Raw genomic sequence first — 22,578 nt, forward strand, 5'->3', positions numbered from 1 at the left:
CCAAAATGTCCCTCAAAACTATGGAATTATTGACAGCTGGGAGGGGAAAGGATCCACTTCCAAGCTCACTCTTGTGACTTGTGGTGCCATTTAGAACTTTGTGTGTTGTTGACTGAGGGTCCCAAATCACTGCTGGTTGTCGGCCAGAGGTTGCTTCTCAGTCCTTTGCCACATGAACTGATCCAAAGAGTAGTTCACAATAGTTTATCTTGCTGAGATAAAGGCAGTAGGAAAGCAACAAGGAGCTGAGCGCTGGCTCTGAGGTTCAGAATGCTTACTGCTCTTACAGAGGCCTGGAGTTGAGTCCCAGCTCACGACAGTCTGGAACTCCAGTTCCAACGGTGCTAACAGCCTCTGCACACACAGGGTACACATGGTACCCTGTCATATATGTATATGCTAAATAAATAATTTTTTTGTTTGTTGATTTGTTTTCAATACAGGGTTTCTCTGTGTATCTCTGGCTGTCCTGGAACTTGTTCTGTAGACCAGGCTGGCCTCGAATTCAGAAATGCTCCTTCCTCTGCCTCCTGAGTGCTGGTATTAAAGGAGTGCGCCACCCCCACCTAGCATAGTATTTTTTTTCCTTAAGGCTTTGATGGAAGTCTATTCTCCGTCTTCTTACTCTTTTTACATGCCTTTTTACTCTTATAACTCATTCACACAAGTGACTTCCCCTCAGAATGATGTGCTGTTACTGGCTAGAAGCAAGTTATTGACGGGCAAAGGGTATACATGGCTATAAATAGCAGAAGATAGGGGTCTTTGGGGGCCATGTTAACGTCTGCCTGCTGGGCCACCTATGCCTATCAGCCTTTTTTCCCATCTCCACTAAGTCCTGTAACCATTTAAAAATTATCCCGGGAACTGAACTTACATCCAGCACACTGTTTCACTTTTATTCCAGTTTTGTTTATCCTTCTTATCTTTATTTTGTTTTTGTTTCTGTGAGACAGTCTTGCTATGTAGTCTAGGCTGGCTTTGAACCCACAGTCCTCTGCCTTGCCTCCTGGTTTACAGGTGTGTAAGACTCCTTCTGACTTCGTTTTCCCTGTCTCCAGCCACCTTAAATACTGAGTTCCCTTGACACTGCTCCCCCTTATGCCTCACCTTGGTCATCTGGTCCTGCCACGTGTACTTAATATCTATCTGGTCTACCTACAATTCCTACTAGAACCTCGCTTCCAACCTATTACCATTTGCATCTCAGCACCAGGTAGGGCTCTTGGCTTCCAGGCATCTCACTGCTCATACCAAACTGAAAAGATGCTTGATTAACCGCTAGTGTCAAGCATTCTTTGTGTCCGCCTGCCTCTTTGCAGCCCTGTGCTGCATAGTTTTATGCCAGTTTGACACAAGCTAAAGCCACCTGAGAGGAAGGAACCTCCATTAAGAAAATGGCTCCATAAGATCAGGTTGTAAGCCTGTAAAGTATTTCCTTTATTAGTGCTTCATGGGGAGGGAGGGCCCAGCCCATTGTGGATGAGGCTGTCCCTGGGCTGGTAGGGTTCTATAAGAAAGCAGGCTGAGCAAGCCATGAGGAGCAATCCAGGACGCAGCATCCCTCCATGGCCTCTGTATCAGCTCCTGTCTCCAGGTTCCCGCCCTGTTTGAGTTCCTGTCCTGACTTCCTTCAGTGAGTGACTATGGATGTGGAAACAAATCAAATGAACCTCTTCCTCCTCAACGTGTGTGTGTATGTGTGTGTGTGTGTGTGTGTGTGTGTGTGTGTGTGTGTGTGTGTTTTGTTTGTTTGGTTTGGGTTGGGTTGGGTTGGGTTTTTTTGTTTTTGTTTTTTTCACAATAGAAGCCCTAACTGACAAGTCGCTTGTCCCATCTGACTTCAGTGCCCACAGCAGAGCTGAGACCTAGTGTCTGGTCCTCATACCAGCTCAGTCACATATCTTTTATTAGACCTTTCCCCTTTCCCCTGGTTTCGCTGCTCTTTGCCCTCGCTTCCTGAAATCACCTTCTCAATGACCTTCCTGCACACAAGCTTGAGCGAGTACAGTGTGACATAGCTCTCTTTCAGTGTCATCCTCTTAGCAACAAGCATCAATTCCAAGGCCTACAAGTTGCTGTACCTTCGGCTTGTTTCTCCAGCTTTATCTCTTTTCATGGCCTTCTTGCCTCGTTGTTGCGGTCTCTCGCCTTTCAGTGTCTAGAAATTATCCAATGCCTTTCTATCCAGATCTTCTCGGGTTAGGCCCTACCACAGGTGCCTAGCTACACTGGACCAGTTCTTCACTTCCGTGGTGGTGGGGCTGAGGTAGCAGGCCGCAGAGGAGCAGACCGGCAGCTCAGCCTATGTCTGGAACCACAAACAGAAAACAGAGTGCTCTCACTCCAGGTGGGGCGAGACTTGTGAAACCTCGAAGCCTACCGCCAGAGACATATTTCACAGGGCCACACTTCCTAAACCTTCCTAACCATCCACCTACTTGGTACCAAGTATTCCAAAGTCCTAGACTACTGGGCCTTGATCTCTCCTTCAACTACCACAAGAAGGGAGATACCATATCTGGCATCTGCATTTAAGTTAAAGCCCAGTTCCTGTTGTATCCTAGACATTTTGTTGTTGTTGTTTGTTTGTTTGTTTGTTTTTTGAGGCAAGGTTTCTCTGTTGGCTGTCCTGGACTCACTCTGTACTCAGGCTGGCCTCAAACTCGGAGATCCACCTGCCTCTGCCTCCCCAAGTGCTGAGATTACAGGCGTGCACCACCATTGCCTGGTGCCACATATTTCTTAAAAAATATTTTTTTTAATAAAAGATTTATTTATTTATTATGTATATAGTGCTCTGCCTGCATGTTAGCTTGCACGCCAGAAGAGGGCATCAGATCACATTATAGATGGTTGTAGGCTACCATGTGGTCGCTGGGAATTGAACTCAGGACCTTTGGAAGAGCAGACAGGGCTCTTAACCTCTGAGCCATCTCTCCAGCCCTAAAAAATATTTTTTAATTAATTCTTTGAAAATGTCATGCATATGTACCATGTATATTGGTCAGATCCACCCCCAGTTCTTTCAGGAGCCTTCCCAACATATGTCCCTCCCACCTTTATCATCTCCTTTTCTTTCCCTGAGTCTAACTAGTGTTGCCTACCTCATCCTATAGCACCGTATCTGTGGCCCGCCATACCATCACCAAAGATTCCCAACAACAGCAAAAGTTCTATTGGCAGCGTTGGCCTAGATAGAATAAACCTGAAGGCATTTCCTTCAGCCCAAGGTAGTTCATTAGCAGTAGGGTCAGACAGCAGTCCTGGCTCTTCTCACTAGAGCAGGCGGCCTGCTCAGGATTCCTGTGGCTGTGGTAAGCACCATGACCAAATGCAACTGAGTGAGGAAAGGGTTTGTTTCTTCTTACAACTCTCTGAAGCAGAGGCCGTAGAGGAGTGCTGCTTACTGGCTTGCTCCTTGTGGCTTGCTAGCTCAGCTACTTTTTTATACAATCCAGGACCAGCGGCTCAGGGGTGGTACTGCCTATAGTGAGCTGGGCCCACTAGCCTCAGTCACTAATCCGGACAGTGGCCCACAGACTTTCCCTCAGCCAGTCTATGGGAGCATTTTCTCTTCCTTCCAAGATACGTCTAGCTCTGTGTCAGGTTGACAGAACCAAGCAGCACACCAGGTTCCCACTGATGCTGGGAAGCTTAGTGACTTAGACTTGCCAGGCCATAAAATAAGGACCAAAAAAGGACATTGGGTTCCCTGGAGCTGGAGTTGTAGGCAACTTGAGCTGCCTGGTGTGGGACTAAATGAGGGTTCTCTACGAGAACATGCAGTACTCAGCCATCTCTCCGACTCTGAATAAAAACAGTTTTAAGAAATGATGTTCAAGGGCTGGAGAGATGGCTCAGTGGGTAAGAGCACCGCCTGCTCTTCCAGAGGTCCTGAGTTCAATTCCCAGCAACCACATGGTGGCTCACAACCATCTATACTAGGATCTGATGCCTCTTCTGCCATGCAGGGGTACTTGTAGATAGAGTGTACTCATACATTAAATAAACAAATAAATCCTTAAAATATTAAAAAAAAAAAAAAAAAAGGAAAGGAAAGGAAATCAGGCTGTCACTTGGAATAAGCTTGCCATTTCTTGTTCTTCTCTTTCAGAATGAAAAGAAAGTTTTACTCCTGGGAAGAATGCATGAACCTTCGAGAGGTTAAGGTATGTAGTAATCTATCAGGGAATGATTCTCTTTGCTGACTAGAATAGCTGTATGGATGGCTAGGCATAGGCATTCCGTTTGTATTTTTTTCACTCATGCTGTGAAAGCAGAGGAGTGATATCTTACAATTGGGATCTGGAAGTGGAAGAGCGTGATGTTAATGGACGTTGTTACCAGAACACTTTTGTCATTAGTAGATTTCTTCAACCAGCTTATTTCAGTAAGTATTGATTTGGTGAAACTGTATCCAGAGGTGTCATTCCTGATTACAGATGCCAAGGAAGAGCTACCTGTAGCGTGGTTTTCCTAAATATCATGGCTGCACTGCTTGCGGTTTCTTGTGCTAATAACTTGTATTCTGTTGTATGTGATGGAATTCTTTGACCAATTTAGAGCTTTGTCAGCATTTCATGGAGTATGTCTTCACTGCTTCTTTTAATTTTCTTTTTTTTGGGGGGGGGGGGGCAGGGGTGGTTGTTGTTTGGTTTGGGTTGGTTGGTTAGTTGGTTTTTAGTTTTTGAGATAAGGTCTGCCGATATAGCCCAGGTTGGCCTTGAACTAGAAATCCTCTTTAGCTTTGCAGCTTCTCAGGTGCTGTGTTTGACAGGTTCTACTATGCCCAGTAAAAAGAAGCACATATGGGCTGGAAAGATGCCTCAGAGATTAAGAGTGCTGGCTGCTCTTCCAGAGGTCTTGAGTTAAATTCCTGCACCCACATGGTGACTCACTACCATCTATAGTGAGATATGGTGCCTTCTTCGGTGTGCAGATGTACATGCAGATGCAACATTTATACATAATAAATAAATAAATCTTTTTTTAAAAAAAAGAGAGAGAGAGAGAGAAGCACTTGGTTTTGGCTCTGCCACCCATGTTCCAGGACTGATGAGCAAACCCAGGATCTCATGCCTGCTGGCCAGTGCTCTAGAGCAGAGCTGCATCCCTAGGCCCTTGCCTTTGCTTTTGTTCCCTTTTCTTTCTCCTTCTCCTCTCTTCTCTCCATCCTGTTCCCGTCATCCTCTTATGTCTCCCTAGGTAGACTGACCACTTGGGTTTTCTGTATGTAATTCTTTTCCTGTGCACTGGAGTGCTGCTGTGTCCATTGCTCATCCTCTCGTTCCGCCCTGTTTGAGAAGCCCAGTAGGACATGAAGTCAGCATTTATCCATGGAATAGGGCTCCACGTCTAGAGCAGGGACCTGCATGTTTTGTTCCTAAAGGGCGGTAACTCTTTAGACTTCATGAGCCAGAAGATATTGTTTGTGTGTATACATAAAGTGAGTGACATATTCTATCAGGTGTCGGGGAGCAGCACTTGGAAGCTAAGACAAGTAGATCTCTGGGTTCAAAGCCAACCTTGTCTATTTATTGAGCTCTAGGCCAGCCAAGCCTACATAGTGAAACCCTGTGAGAGAGAGAGACAGAGCGAGAGAGAGAGAGACAGACAGAGACAGAGAGAGAGAGACAGACAGAGACAGAGAGAGAGAGACAGACAGAGACAGAGAGAGAGAGACAGAGAGAGAGAGACAGACAGACAGACAGAGAGAGAGAAAGAGGAGGAGGAGGAGCAGCAGCGTCAGGAGCCAAGCATGGAGGTGCACACTTTTAATCTCAGTACTTGGAAGGCAAAGGCAAGTGGATCTCTATGAGTTAGAGGAAAGCCTGGCCTACATATTTATTCCAGGACAGCCAGGATTAGATAGAGGGACCCTGTCTCAAAAAATTATGCAATATAAAAATAATAATTGGATATAATTTTATTATAAGTCTCCCAGTGAGAAGAATGGCATTTATTTGCTGGGAGGCCATAACAAGCTTAATTGAGGTTCTGGGTGTTCAGGGCTGGAGACAGCTCAGATGTTAAGAACACTTGCTGCTCTTTTATTGGACCCAGCCAGTTTTGGGGTATCCAGTACCCTCTTCTGGCCTCCTCAGGCACTTGCAAGCTGTGCTGGACAAACGCATGCACATAAAATAAAGTGAAAAAAAATTAAGAGTAGTATTCTGCCATGAAAGTGATTCTGAATACTTAGCTGTAAAACCTGCTCCTAACTCATAGGCCCTCCAAGAGTGAGGAGTCAGTCGGCTATATTTCACTATGACTCTAGTAGTATGTTAGCCTCTTGCTCAGAGAATAAAAGCTTCCCCCTGCCTTCCCTCCCCACCTCCTGCCTCTTTGTTGATGCAAAAATCTCATGTGATTAGGTTGGCCTCAAATCCACTATGTAGTCAGGGCTGGCCTTCAACTCCTGATCCTTCAGCTCCGAAGTAGGTACACATCATCAGGCCTGGCTTCGTTTCTTTTCTCTTTTATTCTCTCCAAAACCCTAAACCTGGTGCTGCCCCCACTCAGGGTGGGTCTTTCTTTTCTGGAAACTCTCTGAGGAGCTTGCCCAGAGATGAGTTTCCTAAGTGATCCTCAGCCCGGTCAAGTTGACAGCGAGGATTGACTATCACATGTTTCTTGTCTCTACCTTTAACCTCTAACATGTTTTCTTCATTTGTTCCCCACCCCCATCCCCACCCCCACCCGCATTGGTTGGGTTTGAGACAGGATCTGGCTGTGTAACACTGGCCTCGGTCTTAAAGAAATACACGTGCCTCTGCCAACCAAGTGCTATGATTAAAGGTGTCCAAGGCAAGACACCAAGCCTAGCCACAAGTTACATGCAATTTAAATTCATATTTTATGCTCCCAGTTAGGCTGTTGGCCTCTGAGAAGCAGACACCAGGTTTATCCTTAGGGTATAGTATATTGTAGTTAGTTATTTGTTTGTTTCTTTGTTTTCCCAAGACAGGGTTGTGTAACACCCCTGACTGTCCTGGAACTCATTTTGTAGACCAGGCTGCCCTTGAATTCACAGAGATCCACGTGCCTCTGCTTCCTGAGTGCTGGGCTTAAAGGTGTGTGCCACCACACCCCGTTAACATTGTATTTTTAATAGTTTTGACCAGTCTCTGAGCGGGTTATAGAATTGATACAGTTGATTCATCCATGGAACTGTTGGCTCATTGTGAGGCACTACTGATATCTGTCTGCTCTTAGATAAATAGTTTGTCTCTATTCCTCTGGAATCGTTTCTATAACCACATAAGATGCTTCTTTCTAGAAAGATATCTTGGTAGAGTGAACACTGTGACATTCTCAGAGCAAGATTAAGTCTTTGCATGTTAAACGGACACAAAATTCATCTTGTTCCCCAACCTCACTGAAACAGAAACTTCAAACCACTCGTAGACACTGGCCTGTAGTTCATGCTTCGGACAGACCACAGCCTCAGAGCTGAGCTCCCCCCGACCCTCCTAATGCAGTTACCTCCTAGGAAAGCTCTAAAACCCACTTCCTTTTTTCTGAGTGGATTAGCTGTAAAGCAGCCCATCGACGGATACTTGAGACCACGTGCTTTAAGCAAACAGGCAGAAAAGATGGCTGCAGTCAGGCGCAGCCAGTGGACAACAGTCTATGTTGTTACTTATGACAAAGCAGAATCCAGCCCAAAGCAAAAGAAACAATCAACGTGACTAGGTCATCTTAGAAGATTCTAGCCAAGACAGCTGAGGACCCGTGCCAGCAAAATGACGTGGCAAGAATTTGTCCTTTGGGGTGAAGGTTCCAGAAAAGTCTTACTTGGTTCTTCTCCACTGGCTGTGTTACCTCTGTGTTCTAAGCTGCATTGTTCCACACTCTGATCATCTGGATCCTTCTGGATTTTGGATATTCACTTAAACACTTCTTTCAGCATACATTTTGTTTGGTTTGTTTGTTTATTTATTTAGGGTTTTTTTTTTTAGACAGAGTATCTCTGTGTTAGCCCGGACTGTCCTGGACTTGCTTTGTAGACCAGGCTGGCCTCGAACTCATAGCGATCTGCCTGCCTCTGCCTCATAAGTGCTGGGATTAAAGGTGTGCACCACCACGCCCGGCTGTTTTTTTGTTTGTTTGTTTGTTTTGTTTTGTTTTTAAGGATATTATTTTTTGTGTGTTTGTTGGTGTTCTTGTTTGGGTTTTGTTTTTGTTTTTGTTTTTAGGTTCTTAAGACAGGGTTTCTTTGTGTAACATTGACTGTCCTGGAACTCTCTCTGTAGATCAGGCTGGCTTTAAACTCAGAGATCCACCTGCCTCTGCCTCCCAAAAACTGGAATTTAAAGGTAGGTGTGTGCCACCACTGCCCAGCAAAAAGATGTTCCTTTTAATGAAATCCAAAGATATAGAAGTTTCTACAGTTTATCATTATTGACCTCATTGCTTTATGGGGCGGCAGGGGGCCGGGGGGGGTGATGGGTTCAAATTCTAATCATCCAGGTAGGATTCCCAATAACTGGGTGTCCCTGAACGCTGCACTTGAATATAATGGCTGCTCACTAGTAGCTCATCACCACTGGCAGATGGTGCACGTGGAAAGTCATGTCTGTAAGGCTCCATGCTAACTTAGAAAACTATGTCTGTATCTTCGGAACCATGTTTGTGTTCTTTAGTTACTGCCTGACTTTCTTGCCTGTATTGCACTTGGACCTTTCCCTCAGTATTTCGCCAGTAATGTGTCTTCATCCCTCCCTGGTAATTAAAACTCATATTGTAAGGAGGAGCATCTTGTATCAGGCACACAAGTCTGATGCGAGTCTGGAGAATCAGGCTGTCAGCCTCGGTCCTGTTGAGCACATCTGCAGGCCGCTGCCTGGCGACCTCTGCCTTAGCCGACCGCCCTCCCTATGGCTTTCTTTATTGCCTCCACTCTGGCCACTTGCACAACCTAATTTCCGTGGTTTGAAGGAAGTGAACCTAAAACAACCTGGGCCTATTGCCACAAAATTAGTCCTGACCCCTTGCTCAGGGTGCAGCCAGGAATGCCAGCTGGTGGCCAAATGCTTGCCTTTTAATCACTTGATCAAAGTCATCTTTCCAGATAAAGTTACATTGATTTCAGAGAAATGCTATTGATTAAATTACCAATAAAATGTAATTCATGGCATGTCCTCAGCTCTGAGATTAGATATTCCTTTCTTGCGTGTGCTTAGGATTGCTTTCCATCTGAGACAGATTAGGTTTTCTAATTTTGTTTTGCTTTGTTTTCTTTCTCACCATGCTCCAGTCTCTAAAGAAGCTCAACCATGCCAACATAGTAAAATTAAAAGAGGTTATCAGGGAAAACGACCATCTCTATTTTATCTTTGAGTACATGAAGGAAAACCTTTACCAGCTCATTAAGGAAAGGTATGGTTTGCTTATGACCTTATTTTTTAGCAAAGTGTCTTTGAGATTTATTTTTGTTATTTTAAGTTCTGCACGTAGGGAGTGTATGTGTGTGTGTGGGAGAGGGGGGTGCCCACAAAGGACAGCAGTGCTGCCACCCCAACCTCTACTGCTGGAGTTACGGTGAGCCACCCCAACATGGATGCTGGGGACTGAACTCTCAAGGGTCCTCTATGAGAGCGGTATGTATTCCTAACCTCCAAGCCATCTCTCCAGCCTCAAAGACATAACATTCTTAGGAGTTAATATTGCAAAGCAGATGTGCTTTTTGTTTTGTTTATTTCAGTTTTCTAGTTCTTTCTGCAGCCCTTTAACAAGTGCGCCTCTTGACTTTAATGTTGAAATCTGCCAGCTAGATGAAGGGCCCAACTGCATTCCTGTGCCTGCAGCCCTAGGATCCTAGGATGACTCCCAAGAGACAGCTTGCCTGTTCTCTCTCTCTCTCTCTCTCTCTCTCTCTCTCTCTCTCTCTCTCTCTCTCTCTCTCTCTCTCTTCCTTCCCTCCTCTTTCCTCCTCCTCCTCTTTTTTTTTTTTTTTTTTTTTTTTTTTAAGGTCTCGTTCCCAGGCTGGCTCCAAACTTGCTGCATAGTTGAGAACAGCCTGAAACTCAAGATCTTTCTCCATCAGTTGTTCTCAACCTGTGGGTCATGACCCCTTTCACGGGGTCGCATTTAACATCCTGCACGTCAGATATTTACATTATTACTTATAACATCAAACATTCCAGTTATGAAGAAGCCATGAGATAGTTTTGTGATTGAGGGTCACCACAGCATGAGGAACTGTATTGAAGGGTTGTAGCTTAGGAAAGGTTGAGAGCCACTGCTCTATGTGAGCCTGCTGAGCCCTGAGATTACAGATACGGCCACCCTGCCTGGCTTATTTTAGTGTTAAAGGCTTCTTATATATTGTTATTATAAAAATTTTACTCTTTTCTTTTTAATAGAACTGAATATACATGGTGTTTATTACTTATTTCCATAAATGATTATTTTTCTCTGGCATTTATTATCAAAGAATCTGGTAAATTTTTCTTAATTTCATACTACATAATCAGAATAACACAAACACAGGAGACTCCCTTTAACAAAGAAACTCAAGTTTTTAACTTTGTTTTCTTCTGGTCCATACAGAAATAAATTGTTTCCAGAGTCTGCTATAAGGAACATAATGTATCAGATACTGCAAGGACTGGCTTTCATTCACAAGCACGGTAGGTGGTTCTCAGGGTTGCGCTTCTGAGTAGCAGTGAAATGTCACCAGGTATGTGACAGGAAATATTAATGTGCTCTGAGACGCCTTCCAGAGAAGGCTGTACAGCTGACAGGCTGACAGTGACTTTCAGAATATGTTCTCTCAGGAATCCAGTTTCTGAATTTGTGTGTGTGTGTGTGTGTGTGTGTGTGTGTGTGTGTGTGTGTGTGTGTGTGTGTTATTTTCTCTGGTTTTAACAACCATTTACTGAGGTATTAACAAGAAAGGGCAGATCAGAATTCTGGGGAATCCATGTGTTGTGTCTAACCCTCACTAGCATCCCTGCACTGTGCACCTCATTTTTCTACACCATTATATTTCAGTTTGTTTCAAAGGGGGTTAAAGTGGCCTAAAACTTTATACAAACAAAAAAACAAAATAAATCAAAATTTAGCAAAGTGATGAAGAGACAAAGACAAACAAGATAGGGATACAACCAGGAATAAGAGTCACTCTTCCTCTCCTTCCTTTTCCTCTGTCTGTCTGTCTGTCTGCCTGTCTCTCTCTCTCTCTCTCTCTCTCTCTCTCTCTCTCTCTGTGTGTGTGTGTGTGTGTGTGTGTGTGTGTGTGTGTTTAGAGACAGAAGAAGCATTTATTTTGGCTCACAGTTTAAGAGGGGAGATGACTAGGTGTGATGGCGTAATCCTTCCTTCAATCTCAGTGCTCAGGAGGCAGAAGCAAGCAGATCTCTGAGTTTGAGGCCAGCCTGATCTACATAGCAAATTCAAGGCCAGCCAAGGCTATGTAGTAAGACCCTATCTAAAAACAAAAGAAAAAAAGGATATAGTCATATATATGCCAGATTGCTTTGCTTTGCTTCTTTTTCTTTTTTTTTCTTCGTTTTTTTTTTTTTTTTTTTTTTTTTTTTCTTTTCTTTTTTTTGGGGGGGGGCTTTGGTTTTGGTTTTTCAAGATAAGGTTTCTCTGGGTAGCCTTGGATGTTTTGGACTCACTTCGTAGACCAGGCTGGCCTTGAACTCACAGAGATCTACCTGCCTCTGCCTCCTGAGTGCTGGGGATAAAGGTGCATGCCACCACACCCAGCTCAAATTCTTTCCTTTAATTATTATTTTTAAATGTTTTTGTATAATGTATTTTGATCATATTCTTTCCTCTCCCTTAAGTCCTCCTAGACTTTTCTCAGCGCCCTACCAACCCAACTCAGTGGTTTTTCTCTCTCTCAAAAGACCAGTTAGAACATGTGTAGTTTCCTTGACGTAAAAATAGACTGGTTAGCCAGGCATGGTGGTGCATAACTTTAATCCCAGCACTTAGGAGGCAGAGGCAGGTGGATCTCTGTGAGTTCTCAAAACTATCCTTAACACCATGACCAGGAAGACACTTCCTTATGGCCCTTTGGAGGGGACACTGTGTCACATGATTTTATAGTAAACACAGTAGCAGGTTGCATAGGCCAGTTTCGTGTGATATCTTTTACCGTAGGCAAATCTATCACCTGATCAGAGAAAGCAATGCTGTTCTGCCCCCATGTGACTCACTTAGGGATGGTGCGGGTAGTCCACAGAGAGATTTAGAGTGTCCAAAGGGAAACATAGCTATATGCCCTTCAGGAAACTCTATTTATTTTCCTCTTAACAGAGGCTGTGAAAAGTTAAACAGCAATGTCTATGAGGCAATGATCTCTAGCAGCTCTCTGGAACATGGCTGGTCCTAACCGACGACCAGATAAGGTTGAACTAACAACTTTCCCATGAGTACGTAGCCAACACATGGACATCTGTGGGTGAAGTCCTCTGAGAAGGTCATTCGAGGTCACCTTAGCATGAAGGCAGTGGCCAATCTTGTACAGGCAGAAGCCATGCACTCTCGTCTATGAAGACGTCACTGTAAACACTACACTAACAAACTGACTGCTCAGTAAAGAGGTTGGCCTGAAAACTTTGGGCATTTACCAGATTTGGTGTAAATTGTCAGTGCATAGAAAAATCTTGTGTGGCACAAGGTGACTCATTGTATCTGTGGTCAATATCAGCGTGCACTTTACCTCTGAATAGCTCTTCACAGTTACAGAGTAGATGAAGCACACAGATATAGGCACACACACACACACACACAAACACACAAACACAAACATCCTTAACTAACAGTCTAGCACCCCTCAACAGCCCCTTGGAACTCTGCCCTGCCTTTATTTTTCAAGCCTTAGACACTGAGAGTGCATGTGCAGACGGTGCCAAGGTAGGTTCAGCTATGGAGAAAGCCAGGCCTGCACTCTCATAACTTACTACCCTGCCCATCCCCGGAAGAGAGAGAGAGAGAGAGAGAGAGAGAGAGAGAGAGAGACATTTTCCCCAACATATGCAGTTCTGGCTAAAGCTAACTCCAGTGGTTACCCTTTCATTCCTCGGCAACCTCACAGGTAGAGAGAACAGACAGTAGCTATGCCTCTCAAAAAAGAGGAGGCTGAGGCTCTGAGAGACGACAGAAATCAACTGTAACAGTGGCAGGGAGTCTGGTAGGAAGTCTGAGTGGAAGCGGACAGTAATGGTTGTAAGAGGGGTGGACACTAAACTCTCAAGTCTTCCCCGCCCTCTTCGCTCTAAATGATTTTTTTTTTAAAGCAGAGTATAAGGACAAAAAAGGAGAGATGGCTCAGTGGGCAAAACCACGTACCACCTAACCTGGATTCATTCTCAGTGGAAGGAACAAACCAATTCCTGAAAGCTGTCCTTTGACCTCCACACACGTGCCCTGGTGACAGTTGTGTGAACACACAATAAATAAATGTGAATTTTTTTTTTTTTAACTTAGAGAGTCTGTATGGTCTTGACTTGACTCTGGTTACCGCTGTCCTGTGTTAATAGAACACCCATCTGCCGCACTTCATGGAGCTGTCTAGTGAGTTTCAGCCCTTCCCAGTAGCTCATTCTCACAGTGAGAAGGTGCAGCCTGCCCCCGGGGAGTCCTGTCCTCTGAGAGGGAAGAACAGCACAGCGGGTGGTTGCCATGGCCATACTGCATGTCACCGAGTACTTTCTGCCCCATGGGGAATGAACACATGGCTGTACTTGGTACTGACTGAACAATGTCCCGTGCAGGAATATAATAAAAACTATATTTCAAACTGGCCTGCCCTTACAGCTGTCCAAGGCACACTTCCCCATCAGGAAATGGAAATGAATTGGGTAGTTTGGAGAGCAGCGTTTTGCCCCAGAGATGATGCCATACCTTTGAGCCTCACTACTGTCTTAAGTGCATGACCTTAAGACAGCCCTTTGCCTATCAGTGCTGCTGCTCTTGTGGCCTACTTTTTTTTTCTCCTTGTTATAAACATTGTAGATTTAGGTTCAAGGAAGAAAGGAAGTTAGGGAAAAAAGGAGGGAGAGAGGGAAAGAGGGTGAGAACCATCTGAAATTACATCAGGAAGATGTGCTACATAAATTCATAATATTTAAATACTCTTCAATCAGCCCCCCTTATGTAATCAGAGTCATCAGTAATAGAATATGGGGTAGCCTTTCTTGAGGCTTTGTTTTCCTTTCGTCCTTGAAGTTATTTGTGAAAATCTTCTGTCGGAACGAAAAGGGGCCCTTGTATTACTCAGCAGGCAGCAGTACTCTGAACTTAAGTCTGTTGTTACTGTGTTCTGGAAGCTGTTTTGAATAGGGAAGTTCTTGCTGTGGCAGCTCTCTGGGGTTGCATGATCTCCAAGTGGCTCAGCTGGAAGGATTTCCCTTGTCCAGTGTGGAGCCAGAAGGAAGAGCGGGGATGGGGGTGGGGGTCATTGTTATAGGCCACACTGCATACCTCAGCAGAGCACAGACCCGGGCAAGAATTGGAGCAGAGCTCTAATGGCACCTCCTCAAGGTGGTACTTGTCACTCCCTCCCAAGCCTTAATTCTTATCTGCAAAAAGATGAACTATGCATTCAGGCCCAAGGTGACAGTTTGGGGGATGCCACCAGAGAGAACTTTGCAGTAAGCACCTTCATAATGACCAGCTCTTGCAAGGTGCTAATGTGTCGGCACCGTCCCTCTAAAAAGCTTTATGGACGTGAGTGCCCTTCCTGGTCCACACGTTCACATCCTAAACTGAGCTGTCCCTTTAACAGAAATAGCAATATTTCACTAAGACAGATGAAGTATGAAAAACAAAGCTACTTAGAGGGATAAGTGAGGAGTCTGAATTTTGTCCCCCTTTTGACCTATGCACATGCTGTCTGTGAAGCTAGAGTTAGGATGAGCAAGCCACGAGGGAAAGGATAAAGCCTGCTGTTGTGGGGAGGGATGCTTGGTGCTTAGAAGAGCATGGCTCACAGTCAATGCAGAAAAGGTTTGGAGTGTACAAGTGATGCTTGCATGAGTACCAGTTGCTGTGATAGGATGGGCTGGAGAAGATGAGAGTCGTGGATGCAGGTGTCGTACCTGGTGCCAGACAGGTGCTGTGGGCAGAGGAGGTTCAAGGACAGATGAGTTGCTATAAGAGAAATGCCACATACGTTTCTAAATGATAATTACTCCAATTAGAGGAGGAAGTGGTAGTTTACTAGGAGAACCAGTGTTGCTCTGGACTGGACTTGAGATCAAAGGCACAAGTCAAGTTTCAGGAGTATGAGCCACAAGGGAGAGAGTAGTGCTTGGCACGGGTAAGCTCTGACATTTTGGGGAGAGAGTGGGATTGTGAGCAATTTGTTATCTCTGCTCATGACTCAGTTTCCCCATCTGTTTGGTAAGAGAATTGGTGCCTGCCATTACTTCATTCACTGGAAGATTTTGAGAGCATGTGAGTTTTTAGGTAGGTAGAGAAACCATCATCTCATGGTTTTCAAAGGTCCTGGAAACTATCCTAGGTACATTGACAAAAGATAATTAATAATTGTATAATTCTTAATTCTTTTCCAAAATGTATACATACAGTCAGGCCTGGGAACTGGCATGTGTTCATAAGAATAAAGGTCCCAAACAGTGACTCACACCAAGACTTTGGACAGACATCACTCATCTGGTGGGTAGATAGTCTACTTTGTTGGACTGTTAATAAACCATCTGGATTTGTCTATATCAATTTTTTTCTTTTATTGGAAAGGCCATTCTTGACTAATATTGAATCTCACTCTTGAGTTTCTTAAGCTGACAACCTCAAATTTGGTTCTTATAATTATTTATGTTTGGTTTACCACAAATCTGGTTAAAATTCCTGAAGAAACTCATCAATGAAAGGCCATTAGGTTTCTGTCAGGTCCGCAACAAAATAAAGATGAAGCGGGTCTCTGTGTATTTTCACAGTATGCACCCACATCCATGCACCTATACCTACAAATGCACATGCTCTGTAAGGTAGCTCACTTGCTGTGCCATCCTTTGTCTAACCCACTTTGAGCTCAGTTCCTTGGGATGTGGACAGCAGGTGGCTGTGTTGTGAAGGAAGTACATCTTCCTCTTGCCATGTCTCCTTGAATGTCTGTGACCGTTTCTGTGCCTTCATCCTCATGGAGGCGTGGGGTTCTAGGCTCCATTGTATTCCCTTGGTCCAGCTAAGGTAGCCACTGCTCAGAAGATCCATCATGATGCGAATAAACTGTTCATTTGGAACTTGACCTGATGCTAAGCCTAGTTCTTCCCAGGATGATAAACACAGAGGAATGTCCTTTTATTGAAACATTGCTGTTTTCCATCATATGTTGCATGTAGTACTTTTTTTTTAAAGATTTATTTATTATGTATATAGCGTTGTGTCTGTATGCACAACTGCTCACCCAAAGAGGGAACCAGATCTCATTATAGATTGTTGTGAGCCACCATGTGGTTGCTGGGAATTGAATTCAGGACCTTTGGAAGAGCAGCTAGTGCTTTTAACCTCTGAGCCATCTCTCCAGCCCTGCATGTAGTGCATTTTCAAATGTAAACGCATCGTAATAGCTTTCTGCTTGAGCAGAGACAAGCTTAGAGAATAGCCTTGGATAATTGCTTCCTTTAGTGCTGCAGGAATGACCTCGGTAATGTGGCTATCCAGTAATGAGCCCTTGTTGTCCCCACCCCACTTCTGAGCCATTGTTCTTGTCACTCAGTTCTCAGTGTCTGTCTTTTAAGACTTTCTCTCTTCCATCCTCCCCACGGCTCTTATCTACTCTCTTGATGATCCTTCATATTGGTCCACGTAGATTCATCACTGTGAAATTCCTTCCTTCTTCCTACATACCTATGTAGTTCCCTCAGTTCGGTCAACAGTCAAGTACTATGACACCACCATGCTCTTTCTCACATTCAGAGAGGTAAAAGGCTTAGTACTTCCATCTATTTAGTGAAAATGGTGACCATATCTGTAAACTGTAGACCACTACCCACAGTCAGAGGACAAGCCTGTTCTACTGTGAAGGCAGAGACCACAAACCATGCCCATTGGGTTGCTCTGAGGCCACAGAGCCCGACCCATTGCTTGCTGTGGCCTCGGAATATTTCTTGGCAGAGTGAAAGGGTGAAGAATGGCATCATGTGATGTGGTTCTGTAGACTAAGGGCAACTCAATAAGCTTCGGAGAATGGCTAAGATTAGGCTTGATAAAGATAAAAAGGAACAAGGGTACATTATCAATGGGGATAAATACAGAAAACTTAAGGGGAATGAAGAATTCCACCTGAGTGAAGCCCACTCTGTATAACAGGTGCTTGGTGTTGGGAAACATGAGTTGCAGTCTGGGTGATTGAACCTAGGGCATCGTGCACGCTAGTCAAGTCCTTTACCACAGAGCTCTCTGCTCAGCTGAAAAATAGCATGTCTCCCTTTAGGTAGAAAAAAAAGAGATAAGATTTACTAAACAATTTAAAGAGGCTATGGAAAGGTGAGAGAGAGAGAGAGAGAGAGAGAGAGAGAGAGAGAGAGAGAGAGAGAGAGAGAGAGAAACATTGTTTAAATTATTAGAATGTGTGAGCATCCACAGAAGCTGGAGGAAGGGGACTGTGAGAAAGTGATGGTGCAGCCACGGGCAGCAGGAGCAGCTTAGTAGACAGAGCCTAAGAAAGAAAGCCAGGAAGTGTTCTTAGGGAAGTGCGGGACTGTCACATCGCTATCAAAAGAAAGGATTCAACAGAACCACCAGGCACTTGGTGATATTGTTAAAAGCTTGAGGAGGAGAGATTGTTTGTGACGTAGTTCTGGACAAGCTGATGCAGGGGCAAAAGTGACATCCAGTCAGGATCCTGGTAAGGATGTAGAGTTCAAGGATGGCTGAGGATATTACATTAGAGATGACAGCAGCATCAGAGGCACCAGCTAAGTGGCCTTTCCCATCCGAGTGTCCCAGTGAGCTCCAGAAGCACCCTGAGTGGTGTCTGTATGGGTGGTACCTCAGGGAGGAGGTGGTTTGGGGTTGCAGAGCCACGTATTTTGCCAATACTGGATGTTGGGTGTGCCTGGAAGACTCCCACATTAAATGTCTCCTTGCTGCATCTCAGCAGCACCACTGTAGCTGAGATATCTTATTCAGCGAGCCATCTTTGCTCCTCACAGTATGAGCTACATATTGGGCAAAGTAGTCAACACTTTTAAACAGTGTCATGGCACATACCAGAATCGCAGGTCTTGATAGACCACAGTCTTGAATCCTTTGTCTCTTAAAAAAATTTTTTTTTACTACAGTATAAATTTAATACTAATAAAAATTACTGTCAGGAGCCGGGCGTGGTGGCGCACGCCTTTAATCCCAGCACTCAGGAGGCAGAGGCAGGCGGATCGCTGTGAGTTCAAGGCCAGCCTGGTCTACAAAGTGAGTCCAGGATGGCCAAGGCTACACAGAGAAACCCTGTCTCGAAAAACCAAAAAAAAAAAAAAAAAAAAAAAAAAAATTACTGTCAGGGCTGGAGAGATGGCTCAGAGGTTAAGAGCACTGGCTGTTCTTCCAGAGATCCTGAGTTCAATTTCTAGCAACCTCATGGTGGCTCACAACCATCTGTAATGTGGTATGATGCCCTCTTCTGGCCTGCAGGTGTACATGCAGGCAGAGTACTGTATTCATAATAAATAAGTAAATAAATAAATCTTTTAAAAAATTCCTGTCATTTGAAATGGTTTTAGCCTCAATTTATGTCTGATGACGTGAACAGAGCAGGAAAGATCCCCACCCTCATCATCCCTCCCATCCCCTCCCTACCCTCCCCACCCCCCATCTCCCACCCCGCCCCAAGATAGTTTGGTTTGTAGTTATCTCAGCACACAAATTTTAGTATTAAAGAAGACTTTTTAATAAATAAAATGCGTGGAGATTAGCTTTGGATGGATTTTATATAAGGAAATACCCAAAGCCCTGCGGGAAGTCCGAAGGGCTGATTGTTTGTCACAGATGTTGTCAAATAGATTTAGAGCTGCAGAGGGAGGTGCAGAAAGGAGCGTGCAATCGGATTCCTTCACTGTCTCCGCAGGCTTCTTCCACCGGGACTTAAAACCCGAGAACCTCCTCTGCATGGGACCAGAACTTGTGAAAATTGCAGACTTCGGATTGGCCCGAGAAATCCGATCAAGACCACCGTACACAGACTATGTGTCCACTAGATGGTAAATGATGTTTTTCTCTAAATTATCTAATTGCGCTTCTTTCAAAAGGTACAGTTATAGAAGCCAGGCGGTGGTGGCGCACGCCTTTAATCCCAGCACTTGGGAGGCAGAGGCAGGTGGGTCTCTGTGAGTTCGAGGCCAGCCTGGTCTACAAAGAGAGTTCCACAACAGCCAGGGCTATTGCACAGAGAAACCTTGTCTTGAAAAACCAAAAAAAAAAAAAAAGGTACAGTTATAAGGCCAAGTGTGATTACACACAACTCTAATCTAGCACCCAGCAGGCAAGTTGATTTTTGTGAGCCCCAGCCTGGTATACATAGTGAGACCTGTCTTTAAAAATAAATAAATAAATAAATAAATTTTAAAAATTAAAACAATGGAAAAAATAAACATATTGCTGAGGACAGTATTAATCATAAACATTAATTTCTCCGTAAAAGGAAACATAGTTCAAACACTGCAGGTATTTTGTTACTGAATGAAGTTATAAACTCGTGATAAAAACAGTTTTAAAAGGAAAGCCATCATGCTTTCCAGAGTCTAAGTAATTTTTTTCAGTTTTTATATTTACTCTTTTATGTATATGAGTGCTTTGCCTCTGTGTGTGTGTGTGTGTGTGTGTGTGTGTGTGTGTGCGCGCGCGCGCACGCGCCTGGTAACTGTGGAGGTCAGATTTTCTGGGACTGGAGTTGTAGATGGTTGTGAGCTGTCATGTAGGTGCTGGGAATCCAACCTGGTTCCTCTGGAAGAGCAACATGTGCTCTTAAGGGCTGAGCCACTTCCCCAACCCCGTGTGAATAGTTTTTTTAAATATTTTTATTTATTTATTATTATGAATACAGTGCTTTGTCTGCGTGTATACCTGCAGGCCAGAAGAGGACATTAGATCACATTATAGATGGGTGTGAGCCACCATGTGGTTGCTGGGAATTGAACTCAGAACCTCTGGAAGGGCAGTCAGTGCTCTTAACCTCCGAGCCACTTCCCCAGGCCCGTGTGAATAGTTTTTATGTGGAAGCTTTCTGGGGATGGTTCCCTTGCATCCTCCTTCCCTGTCCCCTCTCCTTTTTCCTACCCAATTCCTTCCTGTGCTTCCGAAGATGCTACAGAGGAGATCCCTGTGAGTGAGAGATGGCTGAGCCTTAAGAGTACGTCCTGTTCTCGGGGAGGACCCAAGTTGGCTTCCCCACCTTGTCAGGGAGCTTATAACCAACCATCTGTCACTGCTGCTCCAGAGGATCCAGAACCTCTGGCACATTCCCACACACGGAATTCTTCACAGACTGTGGGGGCGGGGGAGGGGAGACGGCTGTAGACAACTCTGGGGAGTAGCAGCTAGCTTTTAAAACTGTGGGCTGCAATCCCACATGGGGCCAAGTAACTGAATGTGGGGTTGTGAAAAATCGGGCGACAGTGAAAGGTTTCTGCATGTATAACTTGTTTAGCTAATTCAGAGTCAGCTCTGCAGTGACTGAGAGGTGCTTCTGGCTGTGGGCCCACGCTGCTGCAGGACTTCACTGCAGCTTTGGCTCTGAACGCATGGCATGCATGCTGCTGCAGGACTGCACTGCAGCTTTGGCTCTGGACGCATGGCATGCATGCTGCTGCAGGACTGCACTGCAGCTTTGGCTCTGGACGCATGGCATGCATGCTGCTGCAGGACTACACTGCAGCTTTGGCTCTGAACGCATGGCCCGCATGCTTTTCAGTGCTTCCCATCCCCACGCATAGTGCCAGGGACGCTGCCCAGAACACTGCAGAGCCAAGTCAAGACCACTGTGTATTAGAGTGGCAGTGTTTTTATTGTGTGGATGGACTTTTTTTTTTTTCCTCTTGTAGAATAACATATTGGTTTAACTACAGAAAACAGTTAAAACTTTGAATATTTTCCTACCATCATCCCTTACAAATTAGCATCAAGTTAAGATCTCTTTGGACTGGATTATGTTAAAATGCTTGATTTTTAAAATTGGTGTTTGATTTGCTGGTTGAGTTCCATTTAAAGAAAACCATTTAAATGGGGCTGAAAATGGGGCTCAGTGAGTAGAGTACCCATCTACTGTACATGGAGCCCTGGACTCTACCCCAGCACCTCACTAAACCAGGTGTGGTGGCATGTGTGTGTAATCCCAGCACTAAAAGCAGGAGGCTCAGAAGTCTAAGGTCATCCTTGGCTACATAGTAAGGTTGAGGCCAGCCTGAGCTACAAAAGACTCTTACCTCAGCAGATATGATGGTGTACTTACTACTTTAGTCCCAGCACTCAGAAGCAGAGGCAGGAGGATCTCTCCGTTTGAGGCCAGCCTGGTCAGTATAGCAAGACTACACAGAGAAACCATGTCTCACTGGAGGCAAAAATCATCACATGAATTTTTGCCTTCATCTTTAATAAATGGTAAAATTATATGCACACTAAAGAATCGATTAATGTAAGTGTGTGATTTACTACTAGTAGTTTTTTTTTTAATTTGTATACCTATTTAATGTGCATATACCTGAGGAGATATAAAAATTTCTCAGGTAAAATGGAGTTACAAATGGAAAAAATTAAGAAGGCTTGGAGTAGACCCCTACTTCTTTTCTTTCTTTCTTTCTTCCTCACTCTCTCCTTTTTTTCTTTCATGTGTGTATAGTGTATGTGTGGGGTATATTTGTGATATAGTACATGCATGTGTGGGTGCTCACACCCATGGGGAGGCCAGAGGAGGACACTGAGTAGCCAGCAAGCTCATGGAATCCACCTGTCACTGTTCCTCAATGCTAGAGTTACAGGCGCATGCAGCCATGCCTGGTGTTTTATTTGGGTGCTAGGGATTTGAACTCAGGTCCTTACGCTTGCAGAGCAAGTACTCTTACCTACTGAGATATCTCTGCAGCCCTAAGACTATTGTGTTTTGTTATTGGCCATAACAGTTGCCAAGTTATAAGCCCCTGTGCCACATTGCATTTATGGAAAATACATACTTTTACTGAGACTTTCTTTTGACTTAAAACTGCTTACTGTTGACTTTGATTCTGACCAGTAGAAGCAATAGCTAGCTGTTCGCTTTGTCCTTTCAGGTACAGGGCTCCAGAAGTACTCCTGAGATCTACCAACTACAGCTCCCCCATTGATATCTGGGCGGTGGGCTGCATCATGGCAGAGGTGTACACCCTCCGGCCTCTTTTCCCTGGAGCCAGTGAGATTGACACCATTTTCAAAATTTGCCAAGTGTTGGGAACACCAAAGAAGGTATGATGTAGAGCAAAGGCTCATGGGCCAAAGCCAGCAGCTTTCTGCTCTGCCACTCCCCAGTGCTGCGCAGCACCGACACACGTGAGACCAGTCTAGGGTCTCTCTCTCTCGGCTTTGACCATTCTCCTCTGTGCTGGTTCTCTAGGCAAGGACAGCATC

At 44.6% G+C, this 22,578-nt stretch overlaps 1 protein-coding gene across 1 annotated transcript in view; it reads left to right on the forward strand.

Moving 5' to 3' along the window:
- The window catches only part of Cilk1 (ciliogenesis associated kinase 1), a 66,204-nt gene that overhangs the window by 21,977 nt on the left and 21,649 nt on the right, over nt 1–22,578 (forward strand). The window contains exons 3-7 of the mRNA XM_051140131.1: nt 4,118–4,172; nt 9,263–9,384; nt 10,558–10,637; nt 19,052–19,184; nt 22,245–22,416. Coding sequence (XP_050996088.1) covers nt 4,118–4,172; nt 9,263–9,384; nt 10,558–10,637; nt 19,052–19,184; nt 22,245–22,416 — 562 coding nt within the window. The remainder of the gene's footprint in view (nt 1–4,117; nt 4,173–9,262; nt 9,385–10,557; nt 10,638–19,051; nt 19,185–22,244; nt 22,417–22,578) is intronic.

Source organism: Acomys russatus, chromosome 32 (assembly GCF_903995435.1).
Source record: "Acomys russatus chromosome 32, mAcoRus1.1, whole genome shotgun sequence".
NCBI classification, from domain to species: Eukaryota; Metazoa; Chordata; class Mammalia; order Rodentia; family Muridae; genus Acomys; species Acomys russatus.